Source organism: Zalophus californianus, chromosome 6, assembly GCF_009762305.2.
Source record: "Zalophus californianus isolate mZalCal1 chromosome 6, mZalCal1.pri.v2, whole genome shotgun sequence".
Classification (NCBI taxonomy): Eukaryota; Metazoa; Chordata; class Mammalia; order Carnivora; family Otariidae; genus Zalophus; species Zalophus californianus.
The window spans coordinates 13431588-13454751 of NC_045600.1; the positions used below are offsets into that span (position 1 = coordinate 13431588).

Here is a 23164-nt window from a genome sequence, read left to right on the forward strand (position 1 = left end):
ATTTGACAGAGACAGTGAGAGAGGGAACACAAGCAGGGGGAGTGGGAGAGGGAGAAGCAGGCTTCCCGCTGAGCAAGGAGCTGAATATGGGGCTCGATCCCAGGATCCTGGGATCATGACCTGAGCTGAAGGCAGATGCTAAATGACTGAGCCACCCAGGCACCTCTCTATGGGGTTTCTTTTTGGGATTATGAAAATGCTCAAATTATTTTACAGTGATAGTTGCACAATTCTGTGCTTTTTTTTTTTTTAAGTAAATTGTGTGCCCAACATGGGGCTTGAACTCATGACTCCGTGATCAAGAGTCGCATACTCCACTGACTCCATACTCCACAGCCAGCCAGGCGCTCTGTACAATTCTAAATATACTAAAAACCATGGGTTGTACATTTTAAATGGCTGAACCCTATGGTTTTTGGATTATATCCCTGTATGACTGTTAAGAAGTGCACGGAGTGCCTGGGTGGCTCAGATGGTTAAACGTCTGCCTTCGGCTCAGGTCATGATCCCAGCGTCCTGGGATCAAGCCCCACGTCGGGCTCCTGGCTTAGCGGGGAGCGTGCTACTCCCTCTCCCTCTCCCCCTGCTCATGCTTTCTATCTCTGTGTCTCAAATGAATAAATAAAATCTTAAAAAAATGCAGTTACACTTCTGTCTCCTAACTTCATCCATGTCACAGGTGCTCTAGCCTCATCCTAGAACAAAAGAGGACAACCTCTAACCACCGTCCATCATCCCATGGCTTTTTCCTTTCCTTCACAGTTAAGACTCCTAGAAGGTTAGGAAATAAGTAATTTAGAAAAAGTTCATTCCAGAGGAATTAGAAATTAGTGGATAAGCAGAAGGAGGAACAATTTTGAACATTTAATCTCACCACCCAGAGATAATCATTATTAACATTTTATGTCATTTTAGTGTTAACAAAGTTGACACCCCGTGTTTTTATTTTCAAAGAAGAGTACTGCTGTAAGGAAAGGCTTATGTTAAGTTACTGAGAACGGAATATTTTTTGAAGAAAAATGTCTTAATCTTTTGTAACGATATTAAACATGGCGGGCTTTTGTGCATGATTTGATTTTTAAGTTTTTCGGAATTGTCTGCGTCAAATTTGAGGTCATTCAATCCTAGTGCTTTGGAAACAATTCCTGCTCCTTAGAGTGTGATGGAATCGTGAAGCCGTGTTGCTTTTTAAGCCACACTTGTTGCGTGGCTTTTGCTTAAGCTGCAGTCTGATTGCACAAGAGGATTTCAGTCTTAAGTATTTTAGAGTGTGTGAAAGCCCCATGCCCTATGAAATAAAAATTTCATGGATTCCCTTCGGCTTCTTTGGACTCTCTGGCTGACACTGGCTGTGAATTAGGATGTCAGTTGGTAAGATGGATTTCCTGCTTTCGAAATCACGTTGAGCTGATTTTGTTGATTTTTTTCCCCCTTTGCTTGTGCAGAATTAGATTGGCTGAGCAACCCGAGCTTTTGCGTTGGAGCCATAACCTCTCTGAGCCAACAACCTGAAGAGGCTGCTGCTCTGGTTTCTGAAGGGTCACCGCTGACGAGGTAGCTTTTCTGAAAGATGGATTTTTAGTTTTTGTCTGTGTGTTGTCTATCGTTGGGTTCGAATAGTGCTCCTTAGAAAACCCTGTGATAAAAGAGCGAATTACAACTCTTCTTTCTACTCAAACTAGTGAGGTGCTCTTTGTTTTCCCTTACCTCACTCATAGATTACCCCTCTTTCCCCCTTTGTGTTTTGTAGTGGCAAGTGTGTAACGTGCCAGTTACGAGGCCACGAGGGAAATGGCACCATGTGATTGCTGAGTAACTTGACTAACCTCATTAGTAACCTTTAGAATATTATAACTCTCATGTTCCCTCAGTTGCATTTTCACCATTTTTGGAAAAACAGAAGCTGATGTGATACAACATCAGATAAAATCTCATGAAAACTTTGAGGACAGCAGAATGGCGCACATCTGTACCAAGCTTTGAAAGAAATTGTGGTAGAGCATCAAACTGAGAAGTGAGCCCTCTCGAGTTTATGGACTAGGTGGTCTCATTAAGATGAGGAGCCCTGAGAAGGCAGTCCTCCGAAAGTGCAGGAAACCTTTGGAAATGGACACTGGTTGGTGCCTGAGAGAGAGTTGTCTGTAGATATTTCAGTAATGTAGTAGGGCTCATCATAACCTTTAAAAACAAGGACCAGAATTAAACCCTTTTTTTTTTTTTGATTTTTTTTTTTTGTCATTAAGGACATGCTGCCCTAATATGTAGGACTGAAAATAAACCCTTTATAACATTGCCTCAGAAAATACTATATTTGAGGGCACCTGGGTGGCTCAGATGGTTAAGCGTCTGCCTTCGGCTCAGGTCATGATCCCAGGGTCCTGGGATCGAGTCCCGCATTGGGCTCCCTGCTCCTTGGAAGCCTGCTTCTCTCTCTCTCTCTCTCTCTCTCTCTCTCTCTCTCTCTCTCTGTCTCTCATGAATAAATAAATAAAATCTTAAATACTATATTTGATAAAATAACTGGTAGATTATTTTCATTTAAAAATGTGCAGATGTGAAAGTCTAGATTTAGAAGCTATTACAATAGAATTTCTTCACCTACTGTTGTTTTAGGTCCAGCTTTTTTTTTTTTCTTTTCTTTTCTTTTCTGGGTGGTGGGTCCAGTTCTTAAATCCTTAAGGGGAGTTGTGATCTGGGAAGGCACTGTATAAATATATGGGCAAATAGTAAGGCCCTGTGGGCATTTCTGGAGTTCCCTTTTATACATTTGTTTGCTTATTTTCATAGTCTTCTCCCTACTTCTCATCTGAAAATAATTCTAATGTTGATTTTCCCAAAACAGGAGTCCTCTGAAATCAGAGCCTTCGGATGAAAGTGATGCTAACAGAAAGCCCAAACAAACAAGCAGAAAAAAGAAGAAAGAGAAAAAGAAGAAGAGGAAACATCACCACAAGAAAACCAAGAGAAAACGTGGGCAGGCCAGTAGCAGTGGCTCCGAGCCAGATAGTGAGCCTGAAGAGGACAAAACTTCCAGAAGCACTGGAGACGGTAGAAAGGAATCAGAGAAACCAAGGTGGGTTTTCTGTTCTCAAATACCTATGACTTTTCAAATTTTGAATTTTTTTCCCTCAGTTGTTGCCACAAATGAGGTATCTGAATGACTCTGTAGCCACTCAGTCAAATGGAGTCCAAAAAAAAAAAACAAACCCAAGTAGAGCTCTACCATTAGGTCACCATTAAAAAAAAAAAAAAAGAAGAAAACTCATTAAAAAAATTAGGGCCGTGATTTTATTTGAGAAGTGTTATTTAGACACGGTAGTGATTGTGTCAGAATCTGATTCAGACAAAAAGTCTTTGGGATTTTGAAAGATGGCCGATGTGCCATGCCATGGGAATATGGGCCGGTTTACTACATAGTTAAGGGTCCCGTCTGTGAGGGTCAGAGCAAGAGGAATGTCTTACTTCTCTTCCATAGTCTCTCTCCCTTTCCATCGCTCGCATCAGCCGCCCCCCTGACACCCCCCCTCCGCTGGGCACACACTCTTTGGTTAAGGGCGGTATAGCACTTACAGTCATCATTTCTTACCTCACATTTCTTTCCAGCACGGTGTGGAAGTTGTAGACTGGCCCATGAACATAGTATTTCCTTTCCTGGGGGCTTTGCTTCTCCCCACATTTTGCCCCGCTGTCTCCCTTGAGCCTGTTGCTCCCATTGTTCGTTCGCTGGTAGCCCCTCCTTTGCCTCGTCTCCTCTGCTCCCCCGCGGGGGGCCCTTCTCCCAGGCCTACGACAGGCAGCACGTGCTGGAACTACCTGAGTCGTTTCTCATGTCACTTTTTTTTCTTTTTTAAAACTTTTTTTAAAAAATATTTATTTATTTGAGAGAGAGAGAGAGCATGGGGGGGGGGAGGGTCAGAGGGAGAAGCAGACTCCCTGGCTGAGCAGGGAGCCCGACGTGGGACTCGATCCCGGGACTCCAGGATCATGACCTGAGCCGAAGGCAGTCGCTTAACCAACTGAGCCACCCAGGCACCCCTCACTTTTTTCTTTTCTTTGTTCGTATGGGCCAGAAGAGAAGGTTGAAGTCCCCATGCAAGGCATACTTAAAAAATTTAGGGCTATTAGGATTTTTTTTTTTTGACTCTTCAGGCATTATTTGCTTTTGTCGTATGCTTAGACATCCCACTGACATCCGTGAGAGCTCTGTGGTGCAGTGAGTCTAGAATCTGACCCACGGGGTCTCCATCAGACAGGTGGACCCTGAGTCCTCCTGCATCCTTCTGCCACCAGATCTGTGGAGAGCCTCGCAGGCCGCTGTGGCTCGGGGCGTCCAGGTTGACTCTGCCATCTCTGTGCCTCAGGTTCTCCATCTGTAACCCAGGCTTGCTCTAGGAGGGGAGAATAAAAAGGTTCTGACTTGGGCCGAGTTTATGTGGGCAGGAATCACTCCTGTCTCGCTTGCCCTTGTAACCCCTCAGTGATTGCCACAGGGCCCGGTGCACAGTAAGCGCTCAGTACATTTCTGTTGTGTGAATGAATGAATACGTTATTGGTATTTTTGCTTTTCGGTGTGTCTTCAAAGCATCATACATTAATCATTGCTTCTTCTGGAAACTCACTCTTAGCTACTTGTCCATTTTTTTTTAAAGTTGAGGAAAATGAGTTTTAAAGGATTTTCTGAACCTACACAGGAACTACCATTAGAACTTGGAAGGTAGTTATTTTCAGCCTATGCGTAATCACATCAGAGGTGAACTTTAGAGCCTCTTGATGGTTCTGTGATCCAGATAGCATTTTTAAGTTCATTGATATTTTTCAGAATATCCCCATTAAGATCAAAATCCACTCTTTTTGTTCTTCTCTTTTACTTTCTTCCTGTGAACTTCTGTAGTCTCTTCCGGGGAAGATGACCTGGAGGAATTGTTTCCATAGAGACAAGGACTAAGGTACTGAGTTGTGAGACTTCTGTAATGTCGGGAAAGTGGGTTCTCGGGGATATAATGCACCATATAGGAACTCTATTTTTGAGTGATCGAGGGATGACTTCCCCTAAGGCTACAGCTTTTCAGGGACCTCTGTCTCCTAGGGTGAGCTCTTCACCTTCAGGTGGAGGCAGATCCTCCCTTGTGCACAGCCCAGACCACATCCTGCTTCCTGACCTCAGTACCCAGTAGGAGAGGATCAGAGCTCGTTTATTCCCCAGGTGTGGTCTGCTTCCTCCTCCCTCCCCCGTGGGCTTTCCATTTCTTTCTGGAATGCATCCATCTCATTCCTTCCTTTTGCTGCCCCTTATGGTGTTTGTCAACAGAAAACCCTCCATAGATGTTCTGAAGGGGAATGTGTTAAAAATCACCGTGTCTTTTAACCTATTCAGCAAACACTTGATTGAAAGCTACTTTGTGTCCCCGGAATGCCATTCCTCTGTATTCCCAGTCAGAGATGATTTAGAAGCCGTTAGAATCTTTATTTCTATCTGGGCAGAGTCAAAAGCAAAGATGGAACAAGGTTAAGGGCTGTTTTGACTACTTTGGCAGCTTCTTGTGTCAGCAGCATGATGAACTGATTTTCTTTAGAGGAGGGAAGATGTTAGATGCCAAAAAAACTTTACCTCCCCCTCTCGTTTGACTCCTAGGGAAGTGGTTCCATTTGTGTCTCAGCTGGAAGTCTGCCAACTCTCAGGTTGGTTCAGAGGGATAAGTAAGGGTCTGGTCTCACAGGGGCTCTCTCCGGCCTTGGTGTAAGAGAGAAGGTCAGTCCACAGCGCCCGGGCTATAAAAACGAGACTTAGACCAAGTCTGAATAATATGTGAGACTGACCCATTCGGAACTGTCATGTTGCTGTTGTTAAGTTTTGAGTTGGAATAATCTGAGCACTTTCTACTGAGTTAGGCTAAGCAAGGGCAACCCACTTTATTTATTTTTAGAGGAAACTTGTTTATAAATATATTTGAAATTCTAGTTACAGTCATTTAATAGAATATTTAAAAAGAACACCTGTGGACGCCTGGGTGGCTCAGTCGCTTAAGCAAATCCGACTCTTCATTTCAGCTCAGGTCATGATCTCAGGGTCATGGGATGGAGCTCTGGGCTCTGTGCTCAGCGGGGTGTCGGCTTCTCTCCTTGTCCCTCTCCCTCTGCCCCTCCCCGTGTGCTATCTCTCTCTCTCTGTCCCCCCTGCCTGTCTCTAATAAACATAAATAAGTAGATCTTTAAAAAAATAAAAACTTGTGTCAGGTTAATTTCTGAGATAAGGTGATTTCTTGGTAAAGTGTCACTTAGGGTGGACAGTTTTGGCTTCATATTTTAAAGCTTTTTCCACAGCAGGAATCCTCTTCATCTGTGGCCCGTGCACATTTGACATACTTGGGTGTGTTTGATGCTGTGTGGAGCATCAGTGTTGAAATGTTTAACTTTCATTGTTCTGAAAAGGTGGACGATGTAGCCAGAAGATTTCAAAGTGCCTCTCCCTCTTTGTTCTTCACCTTCCTGTGTCCCACAGTCAAGAAGGTAATGCTGCCGCTGATATTGGGCATCGCTTTGTTTGGCTTGAGGACGTTCAGGCTCTGACTGGAGAAACCTTCAGAACAGATAAGAAACCGGATCCGGCCAACTGGGAGTATAAGTCTCTCTACCGAGGAGACATAGCAAGGTACCCGTCACGATGTCTTTCCTGATTTTCACTGGTGGGAAGTAACTTCCTTCTCCCCCGAACCCTCTCTGCGCGGTCTCTGTCTGCCCCCGCCCCCCTCTTCTGGATTCCGGTGGGTGTCCTCCATCGCTGAGCTGTGGAGGCATGTGTCTTATCTCACACTCTGAAGTGAAAGTTCAAACCTTGAAGTCAGGATTCAGGTCTGAAAAGTCTCATTTATCTGTGGTGCCTGGCATTGTGCCGGGCGTAGCAGGTTTTTAGTAAATACTTGTTGAATGAATGAATCTAAAAAATACCTTGAAACAAGTAATTGTGACAAACTATCCAGAAACCATTTGGTCTGATCTGTATGCCATTTTAAAAAGTCACGAAAGCTTTTTATTCATCTATCCTCCAAGTAAGCCATTTTAAAAAGTGACATTAAGTGGTAATGACTTTTTCAAAATGCTTCCAGCATACGTCACCAGGTAAAAAAGAGATGATGGTATTCACTTCAGTAATTAGTTTATTAAACTTTTCTCCTCTACCCTGTCAATCAAAAATATTTAAGTACTTATTAAATCCCTTAGGCACTGAGTAGTTTGTAAGACACTGCTGGGAACACAAAGAACAGTAATACACAATCTCTCTTCCCAGACAGCTTACAGGTAATGAAAATGGAAGGTAGAGAATATTGGAATGTAAAGCCAAGAGGGGACCATTATCATTCTTTATAGGCTAATTACTTTTTAAAATAAATTTTGGTTTCCATTACATTGCTGTGCCTCCAGATTTTAATTATCATTCATCACGACATTACACCTCACCACATAGGCAGTTCCAACTAAGATTTCCTTTATGATGTGTTTATATCTGTGATTTTTCAGTGCATGTTTATATCTACATGCTATCTCCTAAAACCTTATGGCTGAGAGTAAATGACTATCAAAACGTTTTCATACATTTTTTAATAATTTTAATACTCCTTAAAGTCTTGTTCAGTTCCCCATGGCCCCGCGGTGTGGTGCCACAGATGTGGTAGGACCCAGGAAAAGATGGGGAGGCCAGCAGACACTGACTGAGCCCCGTGCTTGTTAGCCTGTGTGATCCTCACAGCTGGTGAGGAGAACCATACTCTTATTTTATGAACGAGGAAAAGGAACCTCAGAGAGGGTAAGTAGCCTCTCAAGGTCATGCTGCCAGGAAGCAGCTTTCTTGGGGAACCTATGTTCCTCTAACCTCAAATATTCTTTTCCTGTCCACAAATAAAGATGAGCTCAGTTGTGTGGTAGGATGTTTTCTGCATTGGGAAACGGAGGACCCTGGTTCTCATTCTCACTTGGCCACTGACTGATAATGTAATCCCCCATGAGTCACTAACCCTGTCTGAGCCTCTGTTTCTTCATTTGTTAACTCCTGCTATGCCGCATGCTCAGATATCAGACATCATCGATAGAAATTAGACATTAGTTTGCACAGATAAAGGGTTATTACTTACTAATAGTTGAAAAAGGAAAAATATTTACAATGACTGGCTCTTAAATCTCTGCTAATGAGAGGCCCAGACCTTAGGAGGAGAGTAATGAGAGAAGTTTACTAATCTAAATTGTGAAGATGCTATTGGAAGGGCTTGGGGCATTGGTGTGATTTCCCAGTAGATTCCTGAAGCTTAGGTGAGCTAAGTCTTACCCGGATTAATAGCTGTACCGCTGTCAGTGTCCAGATCTAGGGAAGTATTGATCCCATGGCACTGTGAGTTGGTCAGAGGACAGGGCGTGTTTTGTCAGGTCGTGAATTTTCACACTTCACCAAGGCACTGACAAAGCAGGAGTGTTGAGAGGACTCGCCTGGTACCATCCTGTGAGGACCAGATGAGGCCTTGTGGGTATGGGCCTGGGACAGCAATATGGTCAGAGTCATTGAAGCTTCAATGGACCATCTTTTGGAAGGTAGATTGGCAATGTTCTGTGTAACTCGGGAAGGCAGAACCAGGATCAACGGGTGGAAGTTGCAGAAAGGAGATTTGACTCAGTATCAAAGCAAATTTTCTAGTAGTGTGAGCCTCCCAGCAGTGACCTGGTATGCGTTCGTGTATTGTGGTGAGCAGGGCTTAGAGTTCGTGGGTAAGAGTCAAAACTACCTTTGGAAAATTCCTTAGGGCTAATATACTAGCTTTCAGTGAAGTTCAGCTCCATTTTTTCTCCATTTATGGAGTGGATTGTTTCTTTAACTATATACCAGATGAAATAGTTGCCTTATGTTTAGGAGCCAAGTCTTATAAAATTGTAGTAACTTTAACTTATCTAGTGCTTACTGTATGGCTAAAGACTTGAAATATATAAACTTTTTGATCATCCCTGCTATTCTCTGACATGGGTACCATTATTATCCCCATTTCACAGATGAGGAAACGGAGGCACAGACAGGTTTTGGGGTTTTGTTTTAAATAACTTGTTCAGGGTCACCTAGTTAGTAAATGATGGGGTTGGAATTTGGACCAAGGTAGACTGCCACCATGAGAGCATGTGTGAATTGAAGTCACTGAAGGAAAGGCAAATTTATTATTGCTCAGCTCACTCTGGGGCTTAGGGCCACTGAGTGGATTCAGGGCAGAAGTGTGTGTTCGATTTAAATATATTCTTTTCCCATACCCTGTCCCTCTTTCTTTTTTTTCTCCCCTTTCCCATCCCTTCCCTTTTCCTGTAGCTAAATTCATTTAAATTAAGTGTCCATATGGTGTCATTCACTGAACCTCCAAAGTGGGGTTCCCTCCTGGAATTATTCAGGTAAGACCTGCTGACTTTTTTTTTTTTTTAAGATTTTATTTATTTATTTGACAGAGAGAGAGAGAGCACGAGAGCAGGAACACAAGCAGGGGTAGTGGAAGAGGGAGAAGCAGGCTTCCCGCTGAGCAGGGAGCCCGATATGGGACTCGATCCCAGGACCCTGGGATCGTGACCTGAGCCGAAGGCAGATGCCCAATGACTGAGCCACCCAGGCACCCAAGACCAGCTGACTTTTTGATAAAGATTTTACAGAAAAAAATGCCTTCATGTGGGGGAATATTGTATTAAATTACATCCTAGGTTCTATGATTAAGGTTATGTGATAAATGACAAATTAGATAAAACCCAAATGTCCAATTAAGGTTCTATGATAGATGATAAATTAGGTAAAACTCAAAGGTCCAACAATAGAGAAATGTTAACTAGATGCGGGCTTACCCTGCCAATGGATTGATTCAAAACCAATAAAAATGGTATTTTCTAAAAAGAATGGTATGGGGAAATGCACAGAAGTAGGGAGAAAAGCCCAGAGTTGTATATCAACTATTTTTAAAAAGAGGTGTGAGTGCACATATAAACACATGTACACACATATCTGAAAGTAGGCACTTAATAATACAGATCAGTAAGAGTCTTTTTTCTTCCTTTATCGTTTTCATCTGTTATGAAATGCAGCTGTTAAAATCAGCTTTAGAAAATGCACTTGTAAAGTCAGAAAACTCTGTAAACATTTTTTGAGATTATGTGAATGTTGAAATACTGTTGATTTTTAGCAAAAATAAAATAGTAATTAAGGGGAGAACAAAACGAGTTCTACTTACAGTTTGTTCCTGACAGAATGATGGGTGTGTTTAGAGCTCTTGAAGCACTATTTTATCTCCTCACCCCTCGTTACAGTTTTGACTCCTAAAGGTACCAGAGACCGATTGTCGTGAGTTAGCCTAGGTGGGCCTGGGGGAGAGGATGGAGAGGAAGGGTTTGTGTGCATGTGAGAGCTGGAAGGGCGGCTGCTCAGGCACCTGTTGACTGTGGGGAAGCCAGGCCCAAGCCTGGGCCTGGACCAGGTGGAGATGGACACAGAACTTTCTGGAAGATGACAGAAGATGGTGGCTGCTCCCTTTTTTTCCCCGACAGCATGATATTATGGAAATTTTAAAAATACAGCATCCATTGAAAGAATTTTACAGTGAATGCTCCTATTCCCACCCTCTGCGTTCTACCATTAATATTTTACTGCGCCTGCCTTATCACATGTCTGTCTTATTTTTTTGGTGCCAGCCTCCATGTAGTGCCCCCTAAATACTTCAGCGTGCATGTCATTAACTGCAGTTCAAGATTTGTTTAGTTTTTTCTTTGGACTTAAAATTCACATATAGTGTAACAAATCTTCATTTGCTGAGTTTGGACACACGCATACACCTGTATAATCCAGCCCTCTGTGAACATATAGAACATCACTGTGACCCCCCCCACACACAAAATTTCCTCCTGCTCTCTTCCATTCAGTCCACACCCCACCTCCCCAGGGGCAGTTACCGTCCTAATTTTTTTCCACCCTCAATTAGCGTTGTCTCTTCTGGAATTCCATATAAATGGAATCGTATAGTACGTACGCCTTTGGGCCCAGCTTCTTTCACTCAGTGTGATGTGTTTGACATCCAGCGCCATTGTGGTGTTTGTCAGGAGTTTGTTCTCACTGCTGGTCACCTTCTGTTGTGTGGCCATACCGTGGCTTGTTTATCTGTTCTCCTAGTGATGAGCACCTGGGCTCTTCGTGGCATTCAGTTGAGAATATCTGTGCACACGTCTTTGTGTAGAAAGGCAGTTTCCTTTTTCTTGGGGGAATGCCTAAAATAGAATCGCCGATTCACAGGGTAAGTCTAACTGCCAGACCTTTCCCCAAAGTGACTGTACCAGTTTCCATTCTCACTAACAGCATGTGAGAGTCCTGGTTACCCAGCAGATCGCTCCCTGGGGTTCAGTGTCTTCGGTGTTTAATTTTAGCCATTCTGGTGGGTATGTGGCATAGCACCTTGCAGTTTTAATTTGCACTTCCCTCATGATTAATGATGGTGAGCACTTCTGCATGCGCCAGTTGGCCCTTCATGTCATCTTTTGTGAATTCCGCCTGGATCCTTTGTCTGTTCTTTAATGGTCATTTGTGTAACACACCTGCAGAAGAGTGCACGGTTCCCTCAGCCTTCAGGCACATACTCAGTAGTTGTGAGTGTGATTCTGGGGGCACCTGCACGCGCCATACAGGCCTTTTAGAACCCAGCCTCTCTCCCTCTGGAGTAGAAAACAGCCAAGTGTAATTTAAATTATTTTGTTTCAGGATTAAAAATACAATCTTAGCCCTCCCTGTTTTCTTCTTACGTGGGGATACAGGACTATCTTGAGGAAAAGGGACTGGTGTAGGAGACAGATGACTCACTGTCACCCAAGGTTCTGGTGTCTTTACGAATAGTGTAAAGGAGGGGTTGAGGATTTACCCCTTGTCTGTTACATAGGATCGTGATGATCAGTGACGTAATGTATGGGGCAAACTTTACAAAACTCCAGGAAAAATAGAAATTACTAGATCTGGAAGACAGGACTGATCTTAAATTCACGCGATGTTAACAAAGAATTGAAGTGTTCAGAGGAATAAGTTCCACACAGAAAAAGTTGATTGCTAATTGTCGTATTTCTCTAAATAGAAACCGTTGGAAGGTAAGGTGAAGTTAGCTTGCTTCACAAGAGCTCATCTGCTGAGCTGAGCCTCCACTGGTGCAGGGCTATGCACCTGTTCCCTCAGTAACTGTCTTTCTTTTTCAAATACAAGATACAAGAGGAAAGGAGACTCCTGCCTTGGCATTAACCCTAAGAAGCAGTGTATATCCTGGGAGGGGGCTGCCGCAGGAAAGAAGCCTTCACACAAGCATGTTGAGCGCTATTTTACGAAGAAGAGCGTGGGCTTAATGAACGTTGATGGAGTTGCTGTTGGCAGTAAAACTGAACCTCCCTCATCTGAGCCAATCTCCTTTATCCCTGTGAAGGGCTTGGATGATGTGATTCCTCCCGTTATGACCTGGTTGAACCCTCTGGGGATTTACGATCAGTCCACCACGCAGTGGTTACAAGGGCAGGGTCCTCCAGAGCAAGAATCAAAGCAGCCAGACTCCCAGACAGACAGAGAGCGTGCGCTGCTCAAGGCCAAGGTGGAGGAGTTCAACAGGAGAGTGCGGGAGAACCCTCACGATATTCAGCTGTGGATGGCGTTCGTTGCTTTTCAGGTAAGTAGCGCCGTCCTGCTGCTCTTATTTAGAAATACTGTGCTAGTCTGGGGCAAACCAGTGCGCTCCGCAGCCGTTTCTGAGCCCCTGGGAGGAACCCGGGCCCCAGGCATTGGAAGTGTATTATCCTGGAGCCCTTGCCCTGAGCTTGCTCCAAGCCCATGAGGAAGCCCGATGTGTGGAGAGTCAATGCTTTCATGTATAATTTGGGGGTGGGAGGCAGTGCTTTCATGTGTAATTTGGGGGTGGGAGGCGGCATGACCTGGCTCTAGGGAGCGCGAAAGGGCTCCTAAAAGAAGGTGAAGTTTAAACAATCTGGGAAGAAGCGCCCTTGTTCACCCCGGGTGTGGGGGTGGGGGTGGGGGTGGGGGTGGTGCAGGGTACAGAATGCACAGAATTGGGGAAGAGAAGGCGCTGCTCCCCCGATCAACCAGCTGGGGCTCTAGCTTCATCCTGCTCACTTGTTTTTGAACCGCTCATATGGGTGTATTTTGCCCCACATCTGCCTGTGTCGTGGGTAAAGTGGGCTCTTGAGAAGCAGCGCTCAGGGCGCTGCGTGCTCGCTCCCGGTATGTAACTCCCATGACGGAGTGCAGACGGTCGGGTGAGGGAAACACGAGCCAACGGGAACCCGAGGAATGGAATTCCACCACCCAGAAAAAATGGTGACCAGCAAGCCAAGGAGGTCCGAAGGGCGATTCATCCTGGGAGGCGCCGGAGGGCGGGCCTTGCAAGTAGCTCTGGGGCGATGGCGGGCTTTTGAGGCTCCCCGACTTCCAGTTGTGAATTGACATTTTTGTCTTGAGGACGAGGTCGTGCGGAGCCCTGGCCTGTATGCCCTGGAGGAGGGGGAGCAGGAGAAGCGGAAGAGGTCTGTGAAGCTGGTGCTGGAGAAGCAGCTGGCCATCCTGGAGCGGGCCATTGAGAGCAACCAGAGCTCCGTGGAGCTGAAGCTGGCCCGGCTGAAGCTGTGCGCGGAGTTCTGGGAGCCCTCGGCGCTGCTCAAGGAGTGGCAGAAACTGATATTTGTACACCCCAACAGTACGGCCCTCTGGCAGAAGTACCTTTTATTTTGCCAAAGCCAGTTCAGCACCTTCACCGTGTCCAAGATCCACGGTCTTTACGGCAAATGCTTGAGCACTCTGTCCGCGGTGCAGGACGGCAGCATCCTGTCGCACCCCGCCCTGCCCGGCACCGAGGAGGCCGTGTTCGGTAAGAGGCCGAGCACCAGGTCCCTGCGTGTCGGGGGACTTACACTTTCTTCTGGCGCTAGGCAGAAGTGAAGGTGTGTTTTTGGTTTATTTTAGAAATGGCCAAATTGATACAACGGATTTAAACAAAGTATTAGGACCCCTTTGGACTAGACCAGATTCTCGCTTCTCCACCTTCTTGGAGATGCGCAGTGGGCCTCGGAGCCGGTGAAGTTAGCAGAGTATCCCCAGCCTAGGAGCCCCAGCTTTCCTGCTTATTAGCCAAGGAAACACAGTCAAGTCTCAGCAGTTGTGGCTGTCCGTGGCCTTCCCTGTTGCGGTGTCTGTCCGCTCCCCTCACCCGTTCTGGGATCTCAGGCGGTGGTGTTCGCGGGGATGCCCCGATGGCTGGGGATCAGCACGCAGAGGCAGTTAACGATATTATTATACTGTTAAGGTTCTGTGTCCCGAAGGAGCTAGAATATGAACTCTGTCCAGTAATGAGGTACAGAAGGCAGCCTGTCACACAGGAGCTGGAGAATATCACTCTTGACTTGAAGCCTGGATTTGCCCTTCACTGGTTCTCTTGTGACCTTGCATATTTCCTTAACCTGCTTGAGCTCCAGTTTCTCGCTCAGCAGCATTGATACAATACTTGCTTTATAGGGTCATCGAGCACGTTAACGGAGATTGACCCATGGTGAGTCTGGCTCCGTGTCCAGCACACAGCAGGTGTTTATTTGATCAGAACTTTGCTATTTCTTTTCTTTTTTTTTTTTTTTGGTAAAGATTTTATTTATTTGGAGAGAGGAAGAGGGATGAGAGAGCATGAGCAGGGGGAGGCGCAGAGGGAGCCCGATGCGCGGCTTGATCCAGGACCCCGGGATCATGACCCAAGCCAAAGGCTTTTAGATTAGATTTAACTTTTAGATTAGATTCTCATTCATTCATATTTATATTTATATTCTAAAGATATAAATATATTGTTCTAGAAATAATAAGCATTTACAACACTGACATAAAGAGCCTCATATTTGATATCATTTGTGGTATGCGCAAATAGCCTATTGTTACTCAGAACATGAAACTATACCACAATTCAGACAAACTGAAATTTTCATGGATGGAACCTTGATTTGTTTACAGTGGCCTCCGAACAAATGATGAAGATGGATCACCATCTAGTGATCCATCGAGCACAGATCTTTGCTTTCTGATGAAAATCTATACCATCCTTCTCCTAGAATTTTCTTGTAATAATGAGCTTTGAGTATTTGGTAACTGTTCAGAACAACCTCTTGCCTTACTTTTTTTTTTTAAGATTTTATTTATTTGAGAGAGAGCATGAGAAGGGGGAAGGATCAGAGGGAGAAGCAGGCTCCCCGCAGGGAGCCTGATGTGGAACTCGATCCCGGGGCTCCAGGATCATGACCTGAGCCAAAGGCAGCTGCCTAAACGACTGAGGCACCCAGGCAGCCCGTTCTCTTGCCTTACTTTTATGCAGCATATATAGTTGTTAATATTTGTATTCCACAGTGGTTTCATATAAAAATTGGAATAAATGTACTTCGATTACAGTTCCGTGGTGAGTCCTTTTAATGAGGACACGTATTAGTACAGCTTTTGAAAAGATCACAGGAACTAATTTTGGAGAAAACATGTTCTCGGTGTTGAAACGCATGTTGTTAGAAGTTGTGTTCTTTCCCTTGAATTGCTGTTAACCAGGCTTCTCCCTCTTGCTCTCCCTGCTTTCAGCTCTCTTTCTTCAGCACTGTCACTTCCTGCGGCAGGCCGGTCACTCTGAGAAGGCGATCTCGCTCTTCCAGGCCATGGTGGACTTCACCTTCTTCAAGCCAGACAGCGTGAAAGACCTGCCTACCAAAGGACAGGTGCGGGTTTAGTTGTGAGACTCTCCCCTCCCTCTCTCCCCCTCCCTCGCTCCCCCTTCCTTTCTCCTTCTCTGTCTTCTGGGGGCAAGTGTGGATAATGGGAAGCAGTGGTAGTATTTTTAAAATCCTATCCTCTTTGTATCAGTCCTGCTGAGAACTGTTGCTCAGAATATGCTGGTGATCCAAGGAAAATTCCATAATGAAGGTAGTGGAACTTGGAGAGATGAAAGATCTACTCCCCCCAGTATAAAGACTCAACCATGTCCCTCCCTTTCTTTTCTCACTTATGGGCCTTGTTTCATTGCTAATTGTCCCCACCAGGCAGAGAAACAGGGCTCATGCCTCTTAGAGCACGTCTCACTGTCTCCTCCCTCTGTGCCTTTGAAGCTAGGTCTTAGGTCGTTTCCCCAGTTCGCATTTCCACTATGTGAGATCTTTGCAGGAATTGCAAACGATAGCGCATGTTGGCACTTTCTCGACACTGATCCTAAATTGGGGAGGTGTCGTTTAGATGACAAGTGAACATTGCCCATATTTGTGATGTGAAGCAATAAAAAAAATCTCAGCATAGAGCTACCCATATAAGAAAGCCACCTTCTCCCTTTTTCCTTGGAAGAAATCTCCATTTCCGACTTTGCAAAGGGGGTCTGGTGGAAGATGGATAGGATATCTGAATTTATAGTGAACTGACAGAGGTCTCGGAAGGCTAAGATCTCCATCTTGTGGAATGTTCCTGAACTGCCTTTAAAGACTATTTTTTTCATCATTATTTTTATCTGTTTCTTTCCTAGACAAAATTGAGTTAAAGAATATTGGCTAATATTAGTATACCTGATTAGTAGTATCATAAGCCAGATAACAAAATTATTTTAAGACCTGGTGTGCTGTTTTAAGAATATGCTGTGCTACGGAAGTGAATCTTGGCGGACTGCGGGGCCCTGGGTGTGTGGTTGTGGGGTCAGGGTCAGAATGGCCCTCATCCCTGCCCTTTGCTGACGATCATGGACTGTGATGAGAACAGTTCCTTGCGGGGAGGGCAGTGCCCAGGACTGTGAAGCATGAGGAGCCACTCCCCTCAAGTGTCAGCAGACCCCGCTGCGTGCTCTGGAGGTTTTCAATACTAACAACACATGTAGTTTCAAAGCATTTACAAGACAACTTTGAAATAAAGCTTTATCTTTAAGGACATTCCATATCTTTAAAACTGAGAGACATTGTTATAAGACACAGTAGTATAGCGTGAAAGAAGCAGAGTCTGGTCTGTGTTTCTTTTTCCTTTTTTTTTATTTTTTAAGATTTCATTTATTTGACAGAGCTCATGAGGAGGGGGGGCAGCAGAGGGAGAAGCAGGCTCCCTGCGGAGCCTGACATGGGGCTTAATCCCAGGATCCTGGGATCATGACCTGAGCCAGAGGCAGACGTGTAGCCTACTGAGCCACCCAGGCACCCCTTGGTCTGTGTTGCTATGGAATATAAATAAATCCGTTGTAACTTTCACACTTTAAAAAAAGCCACACTTCTTTTTGTTGAGTGCGCTTTCTTCTATCCCTCCTGTAAGAGCAAGACTGCGAAGAGAGAGCGTGGTCTTTCCAGCTCCCCTACCTGAGGTGGCTGCTGGGCACCTGGTACGGGGCCCGTGTCCAGACCACTGCCCTGCCCTCCCGGGGCTCTCTTGCATGTGTGCAGGGCACCGCCCTAGGCTCAGGCTGGACCGTCCTGCGGCTCCTGGTCCACAGCTTGCCCCTGGAAGCCTCCTCTTCTTCTAAAGTTTTCTTACAAAAGCTTTCCTTGAGCAAGTGGTTGGCTCACTTTTGAAGTCCTTATTGTCGAGGCGCCTGGGTGGCTCAGTCGTTAAGTGCCTGCCTTCGGCTCAGGTCGCGATCCGAGGGTCCTGGGATCGAGCCCCGCATCGGGCTCCCTGCTCTGCGGAGAGTCTGCTTCTCCCTCTCCCTCTGCCTGCCACTCCCCCTGCTTGTGCTCTCTTTCTCTCTCTCTAAAATAAAATATTTTTAAAAAAGAATTAAAACAGCTAAAAAAATAAAGTCCTTATTGTCAGGTGATAACACGATTGCTTTTCTGTTCATTGCTGTGTTCACATTCTCCTCTACAGGGAATTACTGCACTGAACTGGTCACCACACACAGCAGACCTAATGCCCAAATGCATGAGAGCAGAGGTGTGATCACAGGGCCTGGCTTTAACACACAGACCTTTTTATTCACTGGCTGTGCCAACAAGCGTTTATTGAGTCCCTACTAGGTATTGGGCACTGTGCCAGATTTTAGGAACACAGAGTTGAGATGTCATGCCCTCAATAACTCCCAGTCTGTCCTATTGAAACTTTGAATCCCCTTCTCCTTGGAAGGTCTTGAAAGCGACATGATTTCAGGTATTCAGGGGCCCCGTGGCTTTAGGGGAACGGGCTGTGTCCCTGTCCCCAGTTAGACTGGCCTACCAGGGTCAGAGCTGGGAAACCAATCCTCTCCTACCCAGCTGGAGGCCCTTCTCGCCGACCATGGCCGGTCTTTCTGTAACAGACTCTCAGAAGTGGTAGCCCGTCACGCTTTACCGTGTCTGTTTGTTACAGGTCACTAGACCCAGCGCACACTCAGGGGTGTGAATGCCACAAGGCAAGGGTAGGGTCACGGGGGGCTATCTTGGAGGCCGCCTACCACACTAGCTCATTATTTTTTCTGTTTTGGGGTGTATCCTGTATCTACTGGAAAGACTGATGGCACCCAAGATTTCAACCAGAAGCCCCTCTTAGGCCTATTAGAGCACACTTCGCTCAGTGACTCAGCAGTTTTGTACAAGTTAGGCTCACCTCCGTATTTTGAACCTGAACAGGTGGAATTCTTTGAGCCCTTCTGGGACAGCGGGGAGCCCCGGGCTGGGGAGAAGGGTGCTCGAGGCTGGAGAGCCTGGATGCACCAGCAGGAGCGAGGCGGCTGGGTGGTCATCAGTCCAGGTAAGGCACCTCTCTTTAGGATGCGTACACCTCTGCCGCCTTCTTCTGGAATGTGTTTTCATGTCTTCCTGATTATTTGTTTATATGTATAAACTCTTTTGTCAGTCTCTAAGAACACTGTAGAAACATGAAAATGTCAGAAATACGTTAAGTGGATGCGTTGGGAGATTATAGACTGTCTCTTACCCTTAGAGTCAACCCCCCAACCCTGTGGAGGGTTTGAGTTTCTTTCCAGAGGAAGTTTCATTTTTCCTTTTAAAAGGTTGCTACTCCCTACGAGTCCTCCCCTCCCACCCCATTTAGTGTGTCCTAAGGACAGTCTTTCTGTTTTCTTGGCAATGTACAGACCATCAGATCCTTTGAAGCATCCCTCCCTATTAAGAATACTATAAAATAATTATTAACTAGCATTTATGTAACTGTCATTCTAAATGACAAGTATTTTCTGGATTTACAGCCTAAGACAGCGCTGTCCAATAGAAACATAATTCAAGCCACAAAAGTAACTTCATATTTTCTAGTCACCACATTAAAAAAGTAAGATGATGAAAGTAACATTGGTGATACATTTTGTGTGACCCAGTGTGTCAAAGCCTTAATATTTCAATGTGTAACTATTAAAAAAATTGAGATATTTTGCATTTTATTTTTCACACAAACTCTTTGAAATCTGGGGTGTATTTTTACACTTTACAGCACGTTTCACTTCAGACTAGTCGTTTTCAAGTGCCCCGTAGCCACATGGGCGTGGCTGCCATCTTGGCCGGCACAGCTCCCAGCCCTCATTGCTTCTCCCCCTGGTTTTGTTGAAAGTGCGAGGGGGAGAGAGGCCCAGGCTTGGCTAGCCTCTTCTCAAAGATGTGTCACCTTCCTGGGCCTTGGTTTCTTCAGGGAATGAAAACTATGGATTAGCTCCATAGTTTTTTTGCCAAATAAAATCTTAAAAATAAATAGGGCACCCGGGTGGCTCAGACAGTTAAGCGTCTGCCTTCGGCTCAGGTCATGATCCCAGGGTCCTGGGATCGAGTCCCGCATCGGGCTCCCTGCTTCTTGGGAGCCTGCGTCTCCCTCTGCTTCTCTCTCTCTCTCTCTCTCTCTCCCCCTCCCCCTCTGTCTCTCATGAATAAATAAATAAAATTAAAAAAAAAAATCTTAAAAATAAATAAATAAATAAAATAAGATTTCTTTAGTTGGCAGAGAGAGACACAGCGAGAGAGGGAACACCAGCAGGGGGAGCGGGAGAGGGAGAAGCAGGCTCCCCACTGAGCAGAAAGCCCGATGTGGGGCTCAGTCCCAGGACCCTGGGATCATGACCTGAGCCGAAGGTAGACGGCTCAATGACTGAGCCACTCAGGCACACCAATAAATAAGTCTTAAAAAAAAAAATAAAATTCTTTGAGGAACCACTATACTGTTCACAGGACTGTGCCATTTTGTACTCCCACCATTGGTGCACAAGGGTTCCAGTTTCTCCATATGCTCACCAACATTCATTTTCTGTGTAACTTCTTACGATTGGCTTTTTTCCCCTTCGCATCATCCCTGAGATCCATCCGAATTATTGCACGCATCTGTGGTTTTTTCTCATTTACCATGAGTAGTAGTCCATGGTGTAGACATACCGCGAGGTTTATTTCACTGTTGACCTACTGCGGGACACTGGGCGTGTTTTCAGAGTTTGGCCGTTATGAGTAACGCTGCTGTGGGTATTAATGTACAGGCGTCTGTGTGCGCGTAGGTTTTCATTTTTCTGGGATCAGCATCCAAGAGTGCAGTTGCCAGGTCATGTATAAATAAATGTACATTTAATTCTATAAGAAACTGCCCACCTGTTTTCTGGGGTAGCCATACCATTTTATATACCCTGTTTGTTTATTTTTAAATATTGAACTTTACAGAAGACTCAAGACTTTTCTCCTCTTCCATTCTGCATGTTCAGAGTTAGGAAACAAAGTGAAAGTACAGGATATCTTGAATTGACTTTTTTTGAGAAGTGAACACAGGGTGTGATCATAAGGCCACTGGCTGAAAATCCTGATGGCTTTAGGAAACCTAAACCAGTGCTGTTACTAAGTGTCATTTAGCGTTCTGGAACTGTGTTGTCCAATACAGTAGGCATTTGCCACATGTGGCCATTTTAATTAAGATGAAATGAAGTAAAAAATTGAGTTCTGCCGCCAGCTACATTTCAGGTGCCCACTAAGTCACACGTGGCTGGTTGCTACCATAGTACGCAGAAGGTATATGTTATGTCATCATCATAGAAGGTTCTGTCGGACAGTGCTGTTCTAGAATATGTGTGTTCCATTTTAATTGCTATGATAGCATTAAAAATCATCTGATTCCATTGGCTAACCTGCCAGGGTTTTTTGGGAACCCGACTGGTGATAGGAGAGTCCCTCAATGCCTCTGAGTCCCTGAACGTTCCAGAAGGCCGGGCCTGGCTCTAACTCGTCTTGGCCCTCCAGAGGCCCACCACAGCAGCTGGTGTTGCAGACTGGTTGGGCATCCGTGGTGGTTTTATTTGCTGGTGAGGTGAGCTAAAAGTTTTGCTCTCGTCTAGATGATGATGATGACGAACCAGAAGACGAGGACCAGGAAATAAGAGATACAAGTCTGCCCAGGTGGCAGATCTGGCTCGCCGCCGAGCGGTCCCGAGACCAGAGGCACTGGCGGCCGTGGCGCCCTGATAAGACCAAGAAGCAAACCGAGGAAGACTGTGAGGACCCAGAGAGACAGGCGAGTGTCCCACCCCGGGAGGGAGGCCAGCCGCGGGGTCCTTCCCTTCTCCCCACTGCCACGGGCTTTGCTTACCTGCAGGAAGCTTGCTGAGTGCCCGGGGCACTTGCCTGGCTTGGGAGAGGTTAGCCTGCTCCCGTTCCTGTCTCTGGAGGCCTCACCGGCCACCGGTGCTGTGGGAGCGTGGAGGAGCCTAACCGCATAGTTCCCGTGCCCAGGTCGGAGGGAAGGCCCCTCCAAGAGATGGTCTTCCAGTCACTCAGTTAATTTTTCACACGGAAGCCTGAGGACTCAGGGTTTTCAAAACGTGGTATCCCTGTTCTAGGTTATTTAGCTCTGTCCGTCCGCTCTCCCCACCGCACGCTTGCGTCCTCAGAGACGTGGCGGTTTGACCCTGGAGGACGGGGACTGGACGGCGAGGCTGCGCTGGGACAGTCCGTACACAGCTGGTGTTGCTGGGGAAGCCGCTCACATTTCTGGAGCCACTGTTGTGCGCCAGGCACTTCGGTTGTCTCGTTGACTGTCCTGGAGTGACGTGGCCCATGCTACCCCTGTCTCGTGGCCAGCAGCTCTGGACGTTCGACGTTAAAATAAAGGAAGAGATTCTATTTGGAGCCTGAAATGGACCCAGTTTCCTAAGACCCCAGCCGTACTGCTTGGCATGTGACGCACTCTAGGGACAGACCAGCAGGTGTTTGCGGTCGCGAGGCTCCCCAGCTGAGGCCTGGTTGGTTGTCTGCGACCCTCCTGTGATTTACGTGCCCCGAGGGTGGGGATTTTGCTGGATCACCAGGGCACAGACAGTGCTTTTCTTGTGCTCAGTTAGTGTTCCTGGATGTTGAATGACTGTTCGATGCCGGCTCTTTTGCTCCAGGCACAGGGATCAGCACACGTGCCCGGAATGTTTGAGGAGTGGCGAATGGGGTTAGGACGCAGGGAATTGGGGAGCTCTGGGCGGGAAGAAGGGGCCGACGCCAGGGAAACCGCTGCTCAGCTCTAGGGTGTTTGGTGTGTGGCCTGCTGCGAGGCGAGTCTGCACAGGATGTCCCTTTCCCGACTGGCACTGCGTGCGTTGGGAAGAGCAGGGTCTTCGGTATTTGAGGGTTTTACACCATTCAGGGTCACCTCTCCAGAAGCTGGTTCTCGAGGCTCAGAGTTCTGGCAGTTTTCTGGAAGCTTGTTTCTGGAGCAAGCTTCTGCTGTGAGCAGTTCCTTGTCACTTAGCTTTTTCTCTAATCAGCGCCTGGAGGAGAAAAGCTTTCTGATGAATTGACAATTCTGAGGAGTCTGAGACCAGGGAGTCCAGTTTTACTGTGCTCATGCTTTGGTTTCCTCTTTGCTGGGAGCCTCGGAGACCAAGTAGGTCAGTGGTGCCCTGAGACAGGCCGGTCTCCGTGGCCTTACACTTTAAAGTGACTGCATGAAATCAGCTACGGACATGTACAGTTAGCATTATGTCTTAGAATTGCTCTTACCACGGCCCGTGGATGATAAAGTGTCCTTCCTCCCTTGCTGCTGTTTATCTACCTTTGAGCATATTTTTCATTTCTGAAGCAATTTTATATGAAGAAACCACCAAATAATAGAATTCTTTTTTTTTTTTTTTTAAAGATTTACTTATTTTTAGAGAAGGAGGGAAGGGTGGAGGGGGAGAGAGAGTATCTCAAGCAGACTGCTGAGCGCAGAGCC

General features: G+C 46.0%; 1 protein-coding gene across 2 annotated transcripts in view; it reads left to right on the forward strand.

Moving 5' to 3' along the window:
• Positions 1-23164, forward strand: part of NRDE2 (NRDE-2, necessary for RNA interference, domain containing) — a 48708-nt gene that overhangs the window by 14908 nt on the left and 10636 nt on the right. For both annotated transcript variants that reach the window (XR_003515620.2, XM_027569382.2), the window contains exons 2-9: positions 1446-1554; positions 2843-3073; positions 6500-6649; positions 12239-12689; positions 13496-13901; positions 15635-15768; positions 18616-18736; positions 21300-21475. Coding sequence is in view for 1 of the 2 variants with exons in the window: in XM_027569382.2 (XP_027425183.1) it covers positions 1446-1554; positions 2843-3073; positions 6500-6649; positions 12239-12689; positions 13496-13901; positions 15635-15768; positions 18616-18736; positions 21300-21475 (1778 nt within the window). In the remaining variant the exon portion in view is untranslated. The remainder of the gene's footprint in view (positions 1-1445; positions 1555-2842; positions 3074-6499; positions 6650-12238; positions 12690-13495; positions 13902-15634; positions 15769-18615; positions 18737-21299; positions 21476-23164) is intronic.